This window comes from Oncorhynchus mykiss, chromosome 11 (genome assembly GCF_057628025.1).
Source record: "Oncorhynchus mykiss isolate SJ-2025 chromosome 11, ASM5762802v1, whole genome shotgun sequence".
Lineage (NCBI taxonomy): Eukaryota > Metazoa > Chordata > Actinopteri > Salmoniformes > Salmonidae > Oncorhynchus > Oncorhynchus mykiss.
In genome coordinates this window covers 18241223-18260556 of record NC_143032.1, presented here as the reverse complement: position 1 = coordinate 18260556, position 19334 = coordinate 18241223, and the positions used below count along the sequence as shown (strand labels likewise).

Here is a 19334-nt window from a genome sequence, read left to right as displayed (position 1 = left end):
TATACGCTGTGTAATATAGGCTACATAGTACAATATACTTTTACCAGGATTATAAAGTTCATTCATTAAGCTGTATGTTTATTGATTTGACAGAAAATGAGGGGAGAAGAGGAAGCATGAGAGGGGAGGAAAAGAGAGGAGAAGGGGTGAGGAGAGGAGGAGTGAGAAGGGACGAGAGGCGAGGATATTTTTACATTTCATTTAGCAGATGCTCTTTTCCAGAGTGACTTACAGTTAGTGTATTCATCTTAAGATAACTAGGTGGGACATCCATATACCACAGGAATAGAAAGTACATGTTTCCTCAAGAGTCAGAGCTAGTGGGGTGGGGGTGGGGGGGGGGGGGGGGGGTGGGGGGGTTGAAGATGATTGAAGAGGCGGGGTTTCAGATGTTTATGGAAGATTGGCAGGGACTCTGCTGTCCTAGCTTCAGGAAGAAACTGGTTCCACTATTGGGGTGCCAGGACAGAGAAGTGCTTGGACTGGGCTGAGCGGAAGCTGCCCTCCCGTAGGGGTGGAAGGGCCAAGAGACCTGAGGTGGCAGACCGGAGTGCTCGGGTTGGGGTGTAGGGTTTGAGCCTGAAGGAAGAGAGGGGAAGTTCCTCTTGCTGCTCCGCAGGCAATCACCATGGTCTTGTAGTGGAAGCAAGCTTTGACTGGAAGCCAGTGGAGTGTGCAGAGGAGCCAGGTAACATGAGAGAACTTGGGAAGGTTGAAAACCAGGTGGGCTGCAGTAGTCTGGGTAAGGGTCAGGGGTTTGATGGCACAACCGGGGAGCAAAGCCAACAGCGAGTTGAAGTAGTCCGGACGGGAGAGGACGAGTGCCTGGATTAGGACCTGCACCCGCTTCCTGTGTGAGGTAGGGTCGTACTCTACGAATGTTGTAGAGCATGAACCTGCAGGAGCGGGTCACTGCTTTGATGTTTGCAGAGAATGACAAGGGTCACGCCAAGGTTCTTTGCACTCTGGGAGGGGAACACGAGTTGTCAACCGTGATGGAGGTATTTGAGCAGGCAGGCCTTCCCCGGGAGGAAGAGCAATTCCGTCTTGTTGAGCTTGAGGTGGTGGGCCGACATTCCTCACTTGCCTCGCCAATTCATCCCTGACCACATCCCCCCTGACATTCAAGTTGAGATATCTGCCAGGCGCGCAAAGATGTCGCCACCTGGAAAGTAGTTGAGTGTCATCCACATAGCAATGATAGCAGAGACTGTGAGGATTTGATGGAGCCGAGAGTCTCGGTGTATAGCGAGAAGAGGGCCTAGAACCGAGCCCTGGGGGACACGGGTAGTGATAGTATGTGGTGCAGACTCAGATCCTCTCCACTTCACCTGGTAGGAGTGGCCTGCCAGGTAGGATGCAATCCAAGAGTGTGCAGAGCCTGAGATGCCCAGCCCTGAGAGGAGGATCTGATGGTTCATGGTGTCGAAGGCAGCGGATAGATCTAGGAGGATGAGAACAGAAGAGAGTCAGCTTTTGCAGTGTCCTTGACAGAGAGGAACAGTCTCGGTTGAGTGACCCATCTTGAAGCCTGACTGGTTAGGGTCAAGATGATCGTTCTGAGAAAGATAATGAGAAAGTTGATCAGAGACTGCACGCTCGAGTGTTTTGTAAAGAAAAGAAAGGGTTACAGGTCTATAGTTTTTTACGTCAGATGAGTCGAAGGTTGGTTTCTTGAGGGGAGCAACTCGGGCCATTTTGAAGTCAGAGGGGATGCAGCCAGTGGTCAGGGATGAGTTGGTGAGGCAAGTGAGGAATGGGAGAAGGTCTCCAGAGATGGTGTGGAGAAGGCAGAAGGGGATGGTGTCGAGCAGGCAGGTTGTCGGGCAGCCAGACCTCACTAGTCGCAGGATGTCATCTGGAGAGAGAAGGGAGAAAGAAGTCAAGACGTAGGGTACTTCTGTGTGAGTGAGACCAGTGGTCTCAATGGTCTGAGTGAATGAGTAGCATATGTCATGGCTGAGTTGACAAAGTTGTCCGCAGAGAGGGAAGGGGTAGAGGATTAAGGAGGGAGAAAGTGGAAAAGAGTTTCCTAGGGCTAGAGGCATACGCTTGAAATTTAGTGGTAGAAAGTGGGAGGGAGAGAGAGGGAGAGAGAGAGAGAGAGAGAGGGAGAGAGATGGGAAGATGATGGGAAGAGATTGGAAGATGAGAGAGAGAGGGAGAGTAGGGAGGGAAAGGTTGATAGGTCCTCCGGAAGTTTAGTTTTCCTCAATTTTCGCTCAACTGCTCGCAGCCCTCTTCTGTATGCTCGCAATGAGTCACTCAGCCACGGAGCAAGAGGGGAGGGCCGACCCGGCCGGGAGGAAAGGGGACAGTGCGAGTTATAGGATACGGAAAGGGAGGAGTGGCAGAATCAGGAGACAGGAGGGAGAAGGATTTAGCAGAAGGGAGAGATTACAGGATAGAATAGGAGAGTAGTGGGAGAGAGAGAGAGAGAGAGAGCAAAGATTGTGACGGCGCATGACTGTCTGCATAGGGGCCGAGTGACTAGGATTGGAGGAAAGGGAGACAGAAAAGTAAAGTAGTGATCAGAGACCTGGAGGGGGGTTGCAGTGAGATTTAGTAGTAAGCAGCCTCTAGTAACGATGAGGCCAAGTGCATTGCCTGCCTTGTGAGTGGGAGGGGATTGGGAAAGGCTGAGAAGTGGAAAGAAATTAATTGAAGGCAGACGTCGGGAGGTTGAAGTCGCCAAGTACTAAGAGCGGTGAGCATCGTCAGGAAATGAGCTTATCAAGGTGTCCAACTAATTGAGGAACTCTCCAAGGGCACCTGGTGGGCATACTCTTAATCTTGAGTGGACAAGTGACAGTATGGAATTCAAATGAGGAGAAACCGGTAAGAGAGGGTGAGAATAGAAAATCTCCACTTAGGACAAATGAGTAGACCTGTGCCATCACTATGACAACCAGATGCTCTCAGACCATGAGAGAAAACATATTCAGATGAAGAAACAGCAGCTGGAGTAGCAGTGTTCTCTGAGGGGATCCATGTCTCTGTCAGGGCAGTAAAGTCAAGGGACTGAAGTGCAGCATAGGGTGAGATGAACTCCCAAAGCCTGCAGAGACCTGGAATTCCACATGGGTTGTGTGCGCAGGGTACACTAAATTAGAAGGGCCGCAGCCAAAAGAGCAAAATGAGAATCTCTAAACAACTAGGTAAGATAGTGAGAGAGTGGTGTGAAGCCTTCCTCTCTTTCGGCAGACCAGTCTTTGTATCGGTGACGGTCTTAGTTTTGCAACATGACCGCTGCTTTTAGCTGCCTCTGAGAATCAAGGGGAGACTGAAGAACTAACAGTAATAGCTAATTAACTAGTAAAGGTGGAGAGAACACTTCCCTGTACAAATTGCTGATTGCCTAGGAGAAGTGAAACCACTCCTCCCCCAATACAGCCACTGATTACCAAAACAAGTTGCTCTGCACCTTGATCCTGGTTGATGTGTCAACAACTATCTGCAAATGATGAGCAGTCAGCAGTTCACACACCAAGTAGACTACTGGGAAGACAGGCAGCACTTAAAGTAGGTGACCCTAGCTAGCAAAAATACAGTACCAGACAACAGATAAAGAGACAAAAAATTCCTACTTATCACACCTGGAGATATCAGGAGTCCTCTAGCTATAGAATGAAGCATGCAGGATATGAAGGATATGAGAAAAGCAAGGAGACTAAAACCCCTGAAAACTCTTCTTCAGTCTAAAAGGGCAAGCTATCTGGCTTTGTCTCTCTCCCTCTGTCTCTCTTTCTCTCTCTGTCTCTGTCTCTCATTCTGTGTTACAGAGTTTCTCCTTCCAGCTGCACTGAAACAGCTAGGAGCACTTGTGTCACATCTGTCTGTCAGCTCCAGTCTCTCAGCGGAGCCAGAAGGTCGTTAAATTACCACCAATACCATCATGTTCTTAATTAGCACCACAGTCATTCCAGAAGAGGATTAGAGGGAGGGAGGGAGAGGAGAAGGGATAGAGTGGTGGAGAGATACAGAGAGTGAGCAGGAAAGATAACTAGATATGACACAGAGAGCAAGAAAGAGTGATGAATGAAAGAGCCAGAAAGCGAGAGAGAGAGAGAAGAACGGGGGGAGAGAGAGAAGAACGAGGGGAGAGGGACAGGGAGAGAGAGCGGGACGGGAGAGAGCGAGCGAGATGGGAGAGAGAGAGAACGGGGGGAGAGAGAGAAGAACGAGGGGAGAGGGACAGGGAGAGAGAGCGGGATGGGAGAGAGAGAGGGGGACGGGAGAGAGCGAGCGAGATGGGAGAGAGAGAGAGAAGAACGGGGGGAGAGAGAGAAGAATGAGGGGAGAGGGACAGGGAGAGAGAGCGGGACGGGAGAGAGCGAGCGAGATGGGAGAGAGAGAGAGAAGGACGGGGAGAGAGAGGGAGAGCGAACTCGTTAGTGTTTGTTCTGTGGCGATGTCAGCTTGTCTCCAACACTAATGACTGTAATTATACACACACTGATTGGGTTAGGCCTATAATTACACATTCACACACATATACAAACACACACACTCTGACACACACAGTGACACTTACACACACAAACAAATACACATAAGTGTATACAGGCCCAGTGCCAAACACACAGCAACCAAGCGTGTTCCACTGGTTTAAGTGTGTGAACATAAATCTATCAGCCTCAGCCTCTGTGTTGATGAGATGTTTTACAGCCTGATGAAGGCTCTGGTTAAAACCAAAACAACATGTTGGGAAACATGGAGATAAAAGAGGGTTTCTGTGGACATTGTTCAACTCTATATCTCTCTATATGTATTCCAATAGCTTTATTTATATTTCTGATAACACAAACAGCTTATTAATCACACGTAACAAATCCCATGATATGGATGGATGTTAACCATTATGAATAACCCAATATCCATGCAGATGTGTGCTATTCTGTGACAAAACATATTAGTTATTCACGTACAGGTTTATCACAGGTAATACGTGTCCCATATAGGTATTTAAAACAGCTGGACTTCCATATAACCCTGGAGAAGGTACAATAGGTTTCCATATGCAGATGTTCTTCTCTAATGAAGGACACCTATTGTTGTTTTAAGTTTAAGTCATTATTGTCCTCTATGTACCCGTGTCTCGACCCCACTGAGCTGTTTAATATTGATTGCGATAAAGCAGGTCGATGTGGTTCATGAGACTACATTTCAGAGACGTATCGCTGTGACTTCTGATCTATGTTCATCTTCAGAATGGCCTCCTAGCATCTTGGCTTCTTCTTTAAGTTGTTGCTAATAGGGGGTGCGTGTGTGTGTGCTCACTCGCACGCGTGCGTATGGAGATTGTTATTCGTTAGCAATATGATGACTACGTTAAACAAGTCAAGCATGATCCCCTGCCTTTTCATTCACTGCTCTTTATCAACATGAGATGCAGACCCTTAGTTCCTCTTGACAAGAAAATGAAGATTGGGGTCCTTTGCAGTAGTCTAATAGGCTAAGGAGTCTTGGCTTGACGAGAGGGCTAGTAAAGGTATTTACAAGGCTTGCATGCTAATGTTACTACCCTCCTAACTGGACCCATCGGTGCATGAAAGCCACAGCACAGGACTGGGAGAGTACTGACACACACACACAAAGTCAATACAGGCAACCATTATTTTACTGTACGTTGTTCATTTAATGGACATTCCTCACTCACTCAGTCTCCGAGGATCTGGAGATATCAGAGGGAACATTTGTTTGTAATTTCCCAAAAATGTAAATAAATTGTTAAATGTCTTATATATGATTTAATGAATTCTGGAATCCATTTAGCTCCGTCCTCCATCTATGTTCAGAACATATTTTGATGTGCTTTATCAAGATGTTTGCCAATTTGTTGTTCTTTGCCCTGAATTTGTAAAGCAAAGTACATTTGATGAACATATTTTGTTAGACAAGTGCACATGTTTATCATTGAAATATCAGCTTTATGCTTTTCAACTCTGTTATGGAGAAAACGGAGGTCAGGCAACAAAATTGTCTGTATTATATATAATCTTTATAATGTTCTATCTTCATCATTATCATCGCTATCAACTTCTTCTTTGTCATCATTAGACGGTGTGTAACAATGTTCTTTCCTCTGTGTGCTCGTGTGCGTGTGTGTGTGTGTGTGTATGTGTGTGTGTGTGTGTGTGTGTGTGTGTGTGCGCTCGCGTGCGTGCGTGCGTGCGTGCAGGGAGAGGGAGAGCTTTGTGACCACCAACCTGAGTCGGATCCAGTACATGCAGGTCAGACTGAGAAGCAACCTGGAGGCTATAGGCTTGCTCAACAAACAGGTAAGAACACACACACACACATATTAGGTCCATCTGGCCCAACACAGACTCACACACACAGACCAGCCCACTTGCTGTGTAGTTCAGACTGAAGAAGAAGCCTTAAAGCGTCTGACATCAAACACACACACATCCATTTCCTCTGAAGGAGGGAGGAAAGAGAGAACCAATCTCATCAGTAGATAACGGTGACGTTTCTTCATCACTAAATGATTCTCTTTCATGCCAGAGAGAGAAGTATCAATATGGTGTTGTAGCCCATCACTCTCTGACGGGGAAGAGAAATGGTATGCTGGGATAAAAGACAGAAAGGAAGAACAGAAGAATCTCCTGACCAAAAGAGAAGTGCACCGTCGTTTATCTGGGTTGTCACTTCACAAGAGAAATGGTCAACAAATCCACAACGTGCAGGAAGAGGAATGTTTATTTTCTCTCCTCTTCCTCTTCTTGAACAAAGTTTGGGTTTGAAAGGTATCAGCAGCATGTCAACTGTTTTGCTCTTGAGTTGTTTAGTATAGTTATAGCCGGTGTTGTAGTACTCAAATCCAGTCTCGATATCACATATTGAGCTTCTTGGTCTTGTCTCGGTGTCGGATACATTGGTACTCGGTCTTGATTCGGACAGTGAGGACTAATCATTTCTTTGCGAGACCAGCTGATTAAAAAATGTATTATCAGCTTCCATTCAGTCAGAGCATATAACCACTTTGCCAGGCCAAATATATACACTCCTTTCTTGAAACATGAATATCTTATGGCCTATTGAAACCTGGGATTTACTCTAAACATTACTGTCCTTTACTTTCATTACATTTCCTTGACTCGCTGGTGGGGTAGAGTGGTGGAAATTGTAGGAAAGTTGTGCGCTCACTATTAGTAAGAAGAGACAGGGGGAATTATAACGGTCTTTATATCTATTATGGTGGAGAACCTATTGGACCTTCAGTGTGTGACAGGTTAGTACAGTGGAGAACCTATTGGACTTTCAGTTGTGTGACGGGTTAGTACAGTGGAGAACCTATTGGACTTTCAGTGTGTGACGGGTTAGTACAGTGGAGAACCTATTGGACCTTCAGTGTGTGACAGGTTAGTACAGTGGAGAACCTATTGGACTTTCAGTTGTGTGACGGGTTAGTACAGTGGAGAACCTGTTGGACTTTCAGTGTGTGACGGGTTAGTACAGTGGAGAACCTGTTGGACTTTCAGTTGTGTGACGGGTTAGTACAGTGGAGAACCTATTGGACTTTCAGTGTGTGACGGGTTAGTACAGTGGAGAACCTATTGGACTTTCAGTTGTGTGACGGGTTAGTACAGTGGAGAACCTATTGGACTTTCAGTGTGTGACGGGTTAGTACAGTGGAGAACTTATTGGACTTTCAGTTGTGTGACGGGTTAGTACAGTGGAGAACCTATTGGACTTTCAGTGTGTGACAGGTTAGTACAGTGGAGAACCTATTGGACTTTCAGTTGTGTGACGGGTTAGTACAGTGGAGAACCTATTGGACTTTCAGTTGTGTGACGGGTTAGTACAGTGGAGAACCTGTTGGACTTTCAGTTGTGTGACGGGTTAGTACAGTGGAGAACCTGTTGGACTTTCAGTGTGTGACAGGTTCCTGATTCTGAAAGGACAGCCTGGGTCTTAGACACCTAATTGTGTGTGTTTTGTGTATAATAGCCTGGGTCTCAGATACCTCATTGTGTGTGTTTAATAGCCTGGGTCTCAGGCACCTCATTGTGTGTGTTTTTGTGTTTAATAGCCTGGGTCTCAGACACCTCATTGTGTGTGGTTTTGTGTTTAATAGCCTGGGTCTCAGGCACCTCATTGTGTGTGTCTTGTGTTTAATAGCCTGGGTCTCAGACACCTCATTGTGTGTGGTTTTGTGTTTAATAGCCTGGGTCTCAGACACCTCATTGTGTGTGTCTTGTGTTTAATAGCCTGGGTCTCAGACACCTCATTGTGTGTGGTTTTGTGTTTAATAGCCTGGGTCTCAGACACCTCATTGTGTGTGGTTTTGTGTTTAATAGCCTGGGTCTCAGACACCTCATTGTGTGTGGTTTTGTGTTTAATAGCCTGGGTCTCAGACACCTCATTGTGTGTTTAATAGCCTGGGTCTCAGACACCTCATTGTGTGTGGTTTTGTGTTTAATAGCCTGGGTCTCAGACACCTCATTGTGTGTGGTTTTGTGTTTAATAGCCTGGGTCTCAGACACCTCATTGTGTGTGGTTTTGTGTTTAATAGCCTGGGTCTCAGACACCTCATTGTGTGTGTTTAATAGCCTGGGTCTCAGACACCTCATTGTGTGTGGTTTTGTGTTTAATAGCCTGGGTCTCAGACACCTCATTGTGTGTGGTTTTGTGTTTAATAGCCTGGGTCTCAGACACCTCATTGTGTGTGGTTTTGTGTTTAATAGCCTGGGTCTCAGACACCTCATTGTGTGTGGTTTTGTGTTTAATAGCCTGGGTCTCAGGCACCTCATTGTGTGTGGTTTTGTGTTTAATAGCCTGGGTCTCAGACACCTCATTGTGTGTGGTTTTGTGTTTAATAGCCTGGGTCTCAGACACCTCATTGTGTGTGTCTTGTGTTTAATAGCCTGGGTCTCAGGCACCTCATTGAGTGTGGTTTTGTGTTTAATAGCCTGGGTCTCAGGCACCTCATTGTGTGTGTTTAATAGCCTGGGTCTCAGGCACCTCATTGTGTGTGTCTTGTGTTTAATAGCCTGGGTCTCAGACACCTCATTGTGTGTGTTTAATAGCCTGGGTCTCAGACACCTCATTGTGTGTGGTTTTGTGTTTAATAGCCTGGGTCTCAGACACCTCATTGTGTGTGTCTTGTGTTTAATAGCCTGGGTCTCAGACACCTCATTGTGTGTGGTTTTGTGTTTAATAGCCTGGGTCTCAGACACCTCATTGTGTGTGGTTTTGTGTTTAATAGCCTGGGTCTCAGACACCTCATTGTGTGTGTCTTGTGTTTAATAGCCTGGGTCTCAGGCACCTCATTGTGTGTGTTTAATAGCCTGGGTCTCAGGCACCTCATTGTGTGTGTCTTGTGTTTAATAGCCTGGGTCTCAGACACCTCATTGTGTGTGTTTAATAGCCTGGGTCTCAGACACCTCATTGTGTGTGTTTAATAGCCTGGGTCTCAGGCACCTCATTGTGTGTGGTTTTGTGTTTAATAGCCTGGGTCTCAGGCACCTCATTGTGTGTATCTTGTGTTTAATAGCCTGGGTCTCAGACACCTCATTGTGTGTGGTTTTGTGTTTAATAGCCTGGGTCTCAGACACCTCATTGTGTGTATCTTGTGTTTAATAGCCTGGGTCTCAGACACCTCATTGTGTGTGTTTAATAGCCTGGGTCTCAGGCACCTCATTGTGTGTATCTTGTGTTTAATAGCCTGGGTCTCAGGCACCTCATTGTGTGTATCTTGTGTTTAATAGCCTGGGTCTCAGACACCTCATTGTGTGTGTCTTGTGTTTAATAGCCTGGGTCTCAGACACCTCATTGTGTGTGTCTTGTGTTTAATAGCCTGGGTCTCAGACACCTCATTGTGTGTATCTTGTGTTTAATAGCCTGGGTCTCAGACACCTCATTGTGTGTGGTTTTGTGTTTAATAGCCTGGGTCTCAGGCACCTCATTGTGTGTGTCTTGTGTTTAATAGCCTGGGTCTCAGACACCTCATTGTGTGTGTCTTGTGTTTAATAGCCTGGGTCTCAGACACCTCATTGTGTGTGGTTTTGTGTTTAATAGCCTGGGTCTCAGACACCTCATTGTGTGTGGTTTTGTGTTTAATAGCCTGGGTCTCAGACACCTCATTGTGTGTGGTTTTGTGTTTAATAGCCTGGGTCTCAGACACCTCATTGTGTGTGGTTTTGTGTTTAATAGCCTGGGTCTCAGACACCTCATTGTGTGTGTCTTGTGTTTAATAGCCTGGGTCTCAGACACCTCATTGTGTGTGGTTTTGTGTTTAATAGCCTGGGTCTCAGACACCTCATTGTGTGTGGTTTTGTGTTTAATAGCCTGGGTCTCAGGCACCTCATTGTGTGTGTCTTGTGTTTAATAGCCTGGGTCTCAGACACCTCATTGTGTGTGGTTTTGTGTTTAATAGCCTGGGTCTCAGACACCTCATTGTGTGTGTTTAATAGCCTGGGTCTCAGGCACCTCATTGTGTGTGTCTTGTGTTTAATAGCCTGGGTCTCAGACACCTCATTGTGTGTGGTTTTGTGTTTAATAGCCTGGGTCTCAGACACCTCATTGTGTGTGTCTTGTGTTTAATAGCCTGGGTCTCAGACACCTCATTGTGTGTGGTTTTGTGTTTAATAGCCTGGGTCTCAGGCACCTCATTGTGTGTGTCTTGTGTTTAATAGCCTGGGTCTCAGACACCTCATTGTGTGTGTTTAATAGCCTGGGTCTCAGGCACCTCATTGTGTGTGTCTTGTGTTTAATAGCCTGGGTCTCAGACACCTCATTGTGTGTGTCTTGTGTTTAATAGCCTGGGTCTCAGACACCTCTTAATCTGCTGTGTGAATCATTACACATATCGATCCAGCCGTCCGCTCCTACACAGAACACTTAATGAGGACGCCAACACACACCTAGACAGACAGGCAACCTCCCACTCAATTTCACCAGCCCGCCATCTGCCACACACACGCCTATCCATGTCCTTGTCAAACGACTAATGAAATGTCTTACTTCATTCTGCAGCTAGAGAACTCCAGATGAAGCTCAATTATAGCTGTCTAATCTCCATAGAATAACACATGTTTCATTTCCATAGATTAGTGGCTCAGAATAATAGCTAATCTCCTTTCTTCATTTGGATATTGAATGTGTTGTTATTGCTTCTGCTAAGAGTAGTAGACAGCCTTCACACTGGTCACCAGTGGGTTTTAGCCTATGATCAGCTAAACCAATCACACACGCACACACACTCCACCCACCTAGACGGAACCAGTTCAGGGTTAGAGACTCGTGCAGGGATTTTTAATTAGCAGAAATCTCGTCTTTGTAAAGATGATGGAAAATGAAACATGTCCCGAAGAATGTTAGAGTTAATTAGTTCATTTACATCATACTGTGTTTTCACAGACACATAACTGTGGTTTGATTTGGGCTGGGCGGGGGAGGTGACATTTTCACAAGAAGATATTACTGGATTTAAACTGTGGGTTGGAGATTTGGCTGAGGTTTTGGACAAGGCAGGGGATATGGCATTTTGCAGGGCTACAGATAAAGTTGGTCTTAGATTCTACTGGATCTGTGGATATACAGGATAGGTGGAAAGTTTACACCTTATTTCTTCAACCTATTCAGGCTGTTTCAGATCGGAGGAATCATCAAGAGGTGAGAGAAGGAAGGGAGTAATACTTCAGTTTCTGTTCAAACACACACATTAATAGAAAGATTGGAAGCCCCACATCTGATAGACATATTTGCTAATAATCCCAATACTGCCGCCTGTCTGTCTTTTCTGTGAACGAGGGATGGGATAGAGGGATAGGGGAGGAGAGATGTCTAGAACAGTGGTTTTCAACCGGTGTGCCGCGTCACACTGGTGTGCCTTGAGAAACTCTCAGGGGTGCCTCATCACACTGGTATGCCTTGAGAAACTCTCAGGGGTGCCTCGTCACACTGCTGTGCCTTTAGAAACGATCAGGTGTGCCTCATCACACTGGTGTGCCTTTAGAAACTCTCAGGTGTGCCTCATCACACTGGTGTGCCTTGAGAAACTCTCAGGGGTGCCTCATCACACTGGTGTCTTGAGAAACTCTCAGGGGTGCCTCATCACACTGGTATGCCTTGAGAAACTCTCAGGGGTGCCTCGTCACACTGCTGTGCCTTTAGAAACTATCAGGTGTGCCTCGTCACACTGGTATGCCTTGAGTTCATTTTCACATAAACATTACAATTTTGGTCATTTAATAGACACTCTTATCCAGAGTGACTTAATTAAGGTAGTTAAACAATAACATACAGTACCACAGTCATAGCAAGTAAAAATGTTCTGTAAATGTTGCTGAGAATGTTGTTGTTGTTTGGGCCAGATACTTGCAAAAAATGTATTGAACTAAGTCAGTTAAGAACAAATTATTATTTACAATGACGGCCTACACCGTCCAAACCCATTTTGAAATGCAGAAAACCTTTACAAACCGCTGGTCTCTAGACCTTTACTATTTTACCGGAGCTAGGCCTACATGTTTTTCTTTCTATTGGATATTTACGGGATGCTCTTAAAGGGGTACACACAAATGAACCGTCTTGAGTAAGGAACTATGAAAATAGTTCAAATAAACCTATTTAAAATCATTTAATCGATTCATTTTTTGTGTCACAGGAAATTGATGATTTGCAGTATGGATCAGATGAGATGGAGGTCATTACCACTAAATACATTATTAGGAAAAGTTTAGGTGTGCCACAGAATGTTTTATCCCATCAAAAAAGGTTAGGAACCACTGGCTAGAGTACAGAGATGTAATGGAAATGTTACTGTGTGAGTCAGACCTAGGTTCAAATACTATTTCAAATAATAGGCTATTTATCTGAAATGCTTTGAAAATACTTTAAAATACTTCCAATTGAAGAAGTTAATTTCGAACAACATTAGTTGAAAAAGCTCAAATACACAGAAAATAATGATTTAAATAACAAATATTCAAATACAAGAGCAACTTACAATTAGTGCATGCATAATGGTGAAAGAATCCTTAATGGTGAAAAAGCCACATACATTTGCGAAATTACAACAACAGGGGCCTCCTGTTTTTCAGCCTCTGATGTCATTGCCCACGCAACAGTTGTGCACAATGTGTACTGTAGTGTTTTTTTACTGGGTTGTTGGGTTGTGCAACACTCCTCACCTCTGCTTTGTCAACCAAACCAAACCGATAACAACGGCCGTGGGGCGAGTACTTGGGGGGGGGGGGGGGGGGGGTGTGTGTGACATCGCTCTTTAACCTTAGCTTCTATACCGACACACACTCACTCTTACGTACACATGTCTGAGGAACAGATGGGGAAGAGTGTCACTGTCACTACAGACTCTCTCTGTCCATATGTATGTTTTTCATCTCTGTCTGCTTACCGTACAGCTCAAAATAACCAGGAATCAGCCAGCTCCTCTCTCTCTCTCTCTCTCTCTCTCTCTCTCTCTCTCTGATCACTGTGTCGTTGTAGATCTCACACATTGACATGCATCTTACCTACCAAAACACACCTTAAACTTGCCAGTTACATACAAAAAAATTATCTAAAGTTTTGGATATGATTGTTTTTGGAGCCCAATTCCATTCTGACCATGCCTGATGAGTTTTGTGTTGACAGTGTGTAGGGTTGTAAACCCATTTCTCTCATCTCTGACTGTCTCTGACTGTCTCTGTTGTTTTCTGGTTAGATCTACACCATGATGACAGCTCTCAGGAACATTTAACAGCTTTCCTCTCTTCTACCCTCCACATTCCCCTCGCTTTTTCTCTCTCTTATTCTCTCTCACCCTCTCTCTCAAACTCTCTCACTCTCTTTCTCAAACTCTCTCTTTCTCAAACTGTATCTCTCTATCTCTGTCTCTCAAACGCTCTCTCTCTCTTTCCCCTAGCTGAGTACTCTGGGAGGAGAGAACGAGAGATTGCGTCTGCAGCTGGAGGAGGAGAGATCAGAGCGCAGACGAGTGATACCGCCAACCAACCACCGGAGGGGTACCTCCCCCCTTCCCCTCTCCCTCACCCACGGATCTTCCTCCTCCCTTCCCTCCCTCTCCCCCTCTCTGGATAGAGACACAGGATACCCTCCCCCTGCCTCCCACCTTTCCCCCTCCCCTTTTCACCACCCCCCCAGCCACAGCCCCAGTCCCAGGCCAGGGGAGAAGGACACTGCCCTGACCCGAGCAGAGTTGAGCGTGGCTGGGCCGCGGGAGCCAGGCGAGGCCCAGGCTGTTAATGAGGCCTACTGGGTGAGGAGGGTGGGAGAACTATCAGTACAGTTGCAGGACAGAGAGCTCTACTGGTCAGGTAGGATCAACCACCTCGCTACGGAGATTGAACAGACCAAGGACGTTTCGCCCCTCACCTAACCTCCCGCTGACCACCCTGTTCCCTGACCTCTAATGCCTGGCATCTCTTCTTTGTTTGGCTGTTGTTTTGGATGGGTTCAGTTATGAAGCCATATCATTGTCTCTGATCACTGTATGACTGTGTACCATGTGCTGCAAATGTTGACATTTACATCTATATGTGTGTGCGTGTTCCTGCACTCGTACAGTGCCTTGTAACATGGAGACTGTTGTAGTAATATTGATAGTTATTGTTGTCTCTCTGAGTTCCAGTTTGATAATAAATCCACATTTTAAAAAAATCCCGTTTTATGTTTGAAGTTGTCACTGAAAGCCAGATAGTTGTCACTGAAAGCCAGATAGTTGTCACTGAAAGCCAGATAGTTGTCACTGAAAGCCAGATAGTTGAGACTGTAGGCCAGATAGTTGTCACTGAAGGCCAGATAGTTGTCACTGTAGGCCAGATAGTTGTCACTGAAGGCCAGATAGTTGTCACTGTAGTCCAGATAGTCGAGACTGTAGGCCAGATAGTTGTCACTGTAGGCCAGATAGTTGTCACTGTAGGCCAGATAGTTGTCACTGAAAGCCAGATAGTTGTCACTGAAGGCCAGATAGTTGAGACTGTAGGCCAGATAATTGTCACTGAAGGCCAGATAGTTGTCACTGAAAGCCAGATAGTTGTCACTGAAAGCCAGATAGTTGTCACTGGAGGCAAGATAGTTGTCACTGAAGGGCAGATAGTTGTCACTGAAGGCCAGATAGTTGTCGCTGTAGGCCAGATAGTTGTCACTGAAGGCCAGATAGTTGAGACTGTAGGCCAGATAGTTGTCACTGTAGGCCAGATAGTTGTCACTGTAGGCCAGATAGTTGTCACTGTAGGCCAGATAGTTGTCGCTGTAGTCCAGATAGTTGAGACTGTAGGCCAGATAGTTGAGACTGTAGGCCAGATAGTTGTCACTGTAGGCCAGATAGTTGTCGCTGTAGGCCAGATAGTTGTCGCTGTAGGCCAGATAGTTGTCGCTGTAGGCCAGATAGTTGTTGCTGTAGGCCAGATAGTTGTCGCTGTAGGCCAGATAGTTGAAACTGTAGGCCAGATAGTTGTGACATGGAAGCCAGTGTTGGCTAAACAAGACCTACATGTGACAGAAAGGGAGGGAGGGTTTCACTGTGGGATTCACTGTGATAATGATAACGGCTGAACACATAACATGATCTTTCCTCAGACCTCTCTCTTTCCCTCTGTCTATTCAAAGAGAAACATTGAGGCGTGCAGCCACAGACTCTTTCCTTCTCTCGCTCTCTCAATTCAGTTCAATCCAAGGGGCTTTATTGGCATGGGAAACATATGTTTACATTGCCAAAGCAAGTGAAATAGATAATAAATAAAAGTGGAATAAACAATAAAAAATGAGCAGTAAACATTACCCTATCTCTCTCTCTCTCTCTCTTTCTTTCTCTCTCAGGATTCTACATTTTAATGAGGCAGAGCTTGGCTTGTTAGTGGTATCGCTGTCACAGTCAAAAATACACCGCTTTTATGCACCAACACACACACGCACATGCTCTCACACACATATAGACTCTCACACACCAGAGCACAGTCATTAAAAGTGAAACCACAGGCCTTTAAAGGACTCCCAGGCCCAAACTAAGGCAGCTGCGCGACGGTGAAAAGAGTCCCCTGGAAACAACGATGGGAATGATCATTTGTTGTTGTTGAAAAACCAGTGAGGTTTTACAGAGGTTAAGCTTGTCTTTGATCTGTTTTTAACTGGCTTTAGCTCTGTGGAGGGATTATTCAGACATCTTCACACACTTACAGTAGACACAGGCTCTGACATGTATGTTCTACACAGGAAGCTCATTTGACAAAGAGTTTCTTCTCTCATCCCCTAACTTCCCACCCTTAGTTTACTAAATGAATATGTCTAGTTACAACTGGCTGACAGTGTGTGTTTCACTTATACATGTGTGTGTATCTGTGTGTGTGGTCTTCTAGAAATCTGTGGTACACCTACAAAATATTGCCACTCACTATTTTATTTTCATCCCAAATTAGCCCTGGTCTGTTTGTGGAGAGTGTGGCCCTCTGTCTGAGAGAGAGTGGGATGTTGATGCTTATATGAATGATGGTTATGATTACCAGGCATTATTTTATTTTGGATCCTCACAAGGGTTGCCCATCTGAACTAGCATCAGTATCGTAAGTGGCCATTGTTGAAGGATCTGCACTGGCTATGCATAGGCAATCCTTAGGTGGGCATCCAAAATGGCACCCTAGTCCTTTTTAGTACACTATTTTTGACCAGAAGTGGCTATAAAGGTTTCTCCTCATACAGGGGACACTAGCTGATGTATATTGTCTGTTCTCTTAGGGGACTATCTCAGTAGAGGACTGGAAGCAATAAGCTGAGTAGCAGATACTGAACACTCCTTGTTATTAGAAACATAATGGCCAATGGGAAATGATCAGGAAATGAGAATGGATGTGAATAATAGTCAACTTGTCCTTTTTAAAGAGGAACATTATGAGCCTTGCACAGCTCTGGGTTTCTCCTATAAGGTGTGTGTGTGTGTGTGTGTGTGTGTGTGTGTGTGTGTGTGTGTGTGTGTGTGTGTGTGTGTGTGTGTGTGTGTGTGTGTGTGTGTGTGTGTGTGTGTGTGTGTGTGTGTGTGTGTGTGTGTGTGTGTGTGTGTGTGTGTGTGTGTGTGTGTGTGTTAAATTGACTCCTTGAGACTGGAAGGGCATAAACAGTCAATTTTTCTGATGCCCATGTGGATCTGATGGGACTGTTAATGAGGACAGAGGGACTGTTTATCTGACTGTCTGTCTGTCTCTGTTCTGTTTGTCTGTCTGTCTCTCTCTCTGTTTGTCTGACTGTCTCTCAATTTGTCTGATGGTCTGTCCGACTGTCTTTGTTTGTCTGACTGGCTCTCTGTTTGTCTGACTAACTGTCTTTGTTTGTCTGACTGTCTTTGTTTGTCTGACTGGCTCTCTGTTTGTCTGACGGACTGTCTTTGTTTGTCTGACTGTCTTTGTTTGTCTGACTGGCTCTCCGTTTGTCTGTCTGACTGTATATGTTTGTCTGACTGTCTTTGTTTGTCTGACTGGCTCTCTGTTTGTCTGACTGTCTTTGTTTGTCTGACTGGCTCTATGTTTGTCTGTCTGTCTCTCTGTTTGTCTGACTGTCTTTGTTTGTCTGACTGGCTCTCTGTTTGTCTGACTAACTGTCTTTGTTTGTCTGACTGTCTTTGTTTGTCTGACTGGCTCTCTGTTTGTCTGACGGACTGTCTTTGTTTGTCTGACTGTCTTTGTTTGTCTGACTGGCTCTCCGTTTGTCTGTCTGACTGTATATGTTTGTCTGACTGTCTTTGTTTGTCTGACTGGCTCTCTGTTTGTCTGACTGTCTTTGTTTGTCTGACTGGCTCTATGTTTGTCTGTCTGTCTCTCTGTTTGTCTGACTGTCTTTGTTTGTCTGACTGGCTCTCTGTTTGTCTGACTGACTGTCTTTGTTTGTCTGACTGTCTTTGTTTGTCTGACTGGCTCTCCGTTTGTCTGTCTGACTGTATTTGTTTGTCTGACTGTCTTTGTTTGTCTGACTGGCTCTCTGTCTGTCTGACTGTCTTTGTTTGTCTGACTGGCTCTATGTTTGTCTGTCTGTCTCTGTTTGTCTGACTGTCTTTGTTTGTCTGACTTGCTCTCTGTTTGTCTGACTTGCTCTCTGTTTGTCTGACTTGATCTATGTTTGTCTGACTGGCTCTCTGTTTGTCTGACTGGCTCTCTGTTTGTCTGATGGTCTGTCTGTTTGTCTGATGGTCTGTCTGACTGTCTTTGTTTGTACTGTCTGTCTCTCTGTTTGTCTGACTGTCTTTGTTTGTCTGACTGGCTCTCTGTTTGTGTGACTGGCTCTCTGTTTGTCTGACTGGCTCTCTGTTTGTCTGATGGTCTGTCTGACTGTCTTTGTTTGTACTGTCTGTCTCTCTGTTTGTCTGACTGTCTTTGTTTGTCTGACTGGCTCTCTGTTTGTCTGACTGGCTCTCTGTTTGTCTGACTGGCTCTCTGTTTGTCTGACTGGCTCTCTGTTTGTCTGACTGTCTTTGTTTGTCTGACTGGCTCTATGTTTGTCTGACTGTCTTTGTTTGTCTGACTGGCTCTGTGTTTGTCTGACTGGCTCTCTGTTTGTCTGACTGTCTCTCTGTTTGTCTGACTGTCTTTGTTTGTCTGACTGTCTTTGTTTGTCTGACTGGCTCTCCGTTTGTCTGTCTGACTGTATTTGTTTGTCTGACTGTCTTTGTTTGTCTGACTGGCTCTCTGTTTGTCTGACTGTCTTTGTTTGTCTGACTGGCTCTATGTTTGTCTGTTTGTCTCTCTGTTTGTCTGACTGTCTTTGTTTGTCTGACTGGCTCTCTGTTTGTCTGACTGACTGTCTTTGTTTGTCTGACTGTCTTTGTTTGTCTGACTGTCTTTGTTTGTCTGACTGGCTCTCTGTCTGTCTGACTGTCTTTGTTTGTCTGACTGGCTCTATGTTTGTCTCTGTCTCTCTGTTTGTCTGACTGTCTTTGTTTGTCTGACTGGCTCTCTGTTTGTCTGACTGGCTCTCTGTTTGTCTGACTGGCTCTCTGTTTGTCTGATGGTCTGTCTGTTTGTCTGATGGTCTGTCTGACTGTCTTTGTACTGTCTGTCTCTCTGTTTGTCTGACTGTCTTTGTTTGTCTGACTGGCTCTCTGTTTGTGTGACTGGCTCTCTGTTTGTCTGACTGGCTCTCTGTTTGTCTGACTGGCTCTCTGTTTGTCTGACTGTCTTTGTTTGTCTGACTGGCTCTCTGTTTGTGTGACTGTCTTTATTTGTCTGACTGGCTCTCTGTTTGTCTGACTTGCTCTCTGTTTGTCTGACTGGCTCTCTGTTTGTCTGTCTGTCTCTCTGTTTGTCTGTCTGTCTCTCTGTTTGTCTGACTGGCTCTCTGTTTGTCTGACTGGCTCTCTGTTTGTCTGACTGGCTCTCTGT

General features: G+C 45.4%; 1 protein-coding gene across 2 annotated transcripts in view; it reads left to right on the top strand.

Annotated features, from left to right (window-relative positions):
- LOC110535423 (uncharacterized) overlaps window positions 1-14636 on the top strand; it is a 152652-nt gene extending 138016 nt beyond the window's left edge. For both annotated transcript variants that reach the window (XM_090189665.1, XM_090189663.1), the window contains 2 exons: window positions 6182-6281; window positions 13877-14636. In XM_090189665.1, the coding sequence (XP_090045791.1) occupies window positions 6182-6281; window positions 13877-14350 (574 nt within the window). In that variant the 3' untranslated portion in view covers window positions 14351-14636. The remainder of the gene's footprint in view (window positions 1-6181; window positions 6282-13876) is intronic.
- Window positions 14637-19334: the final 4698 nt, after the last annotated feature.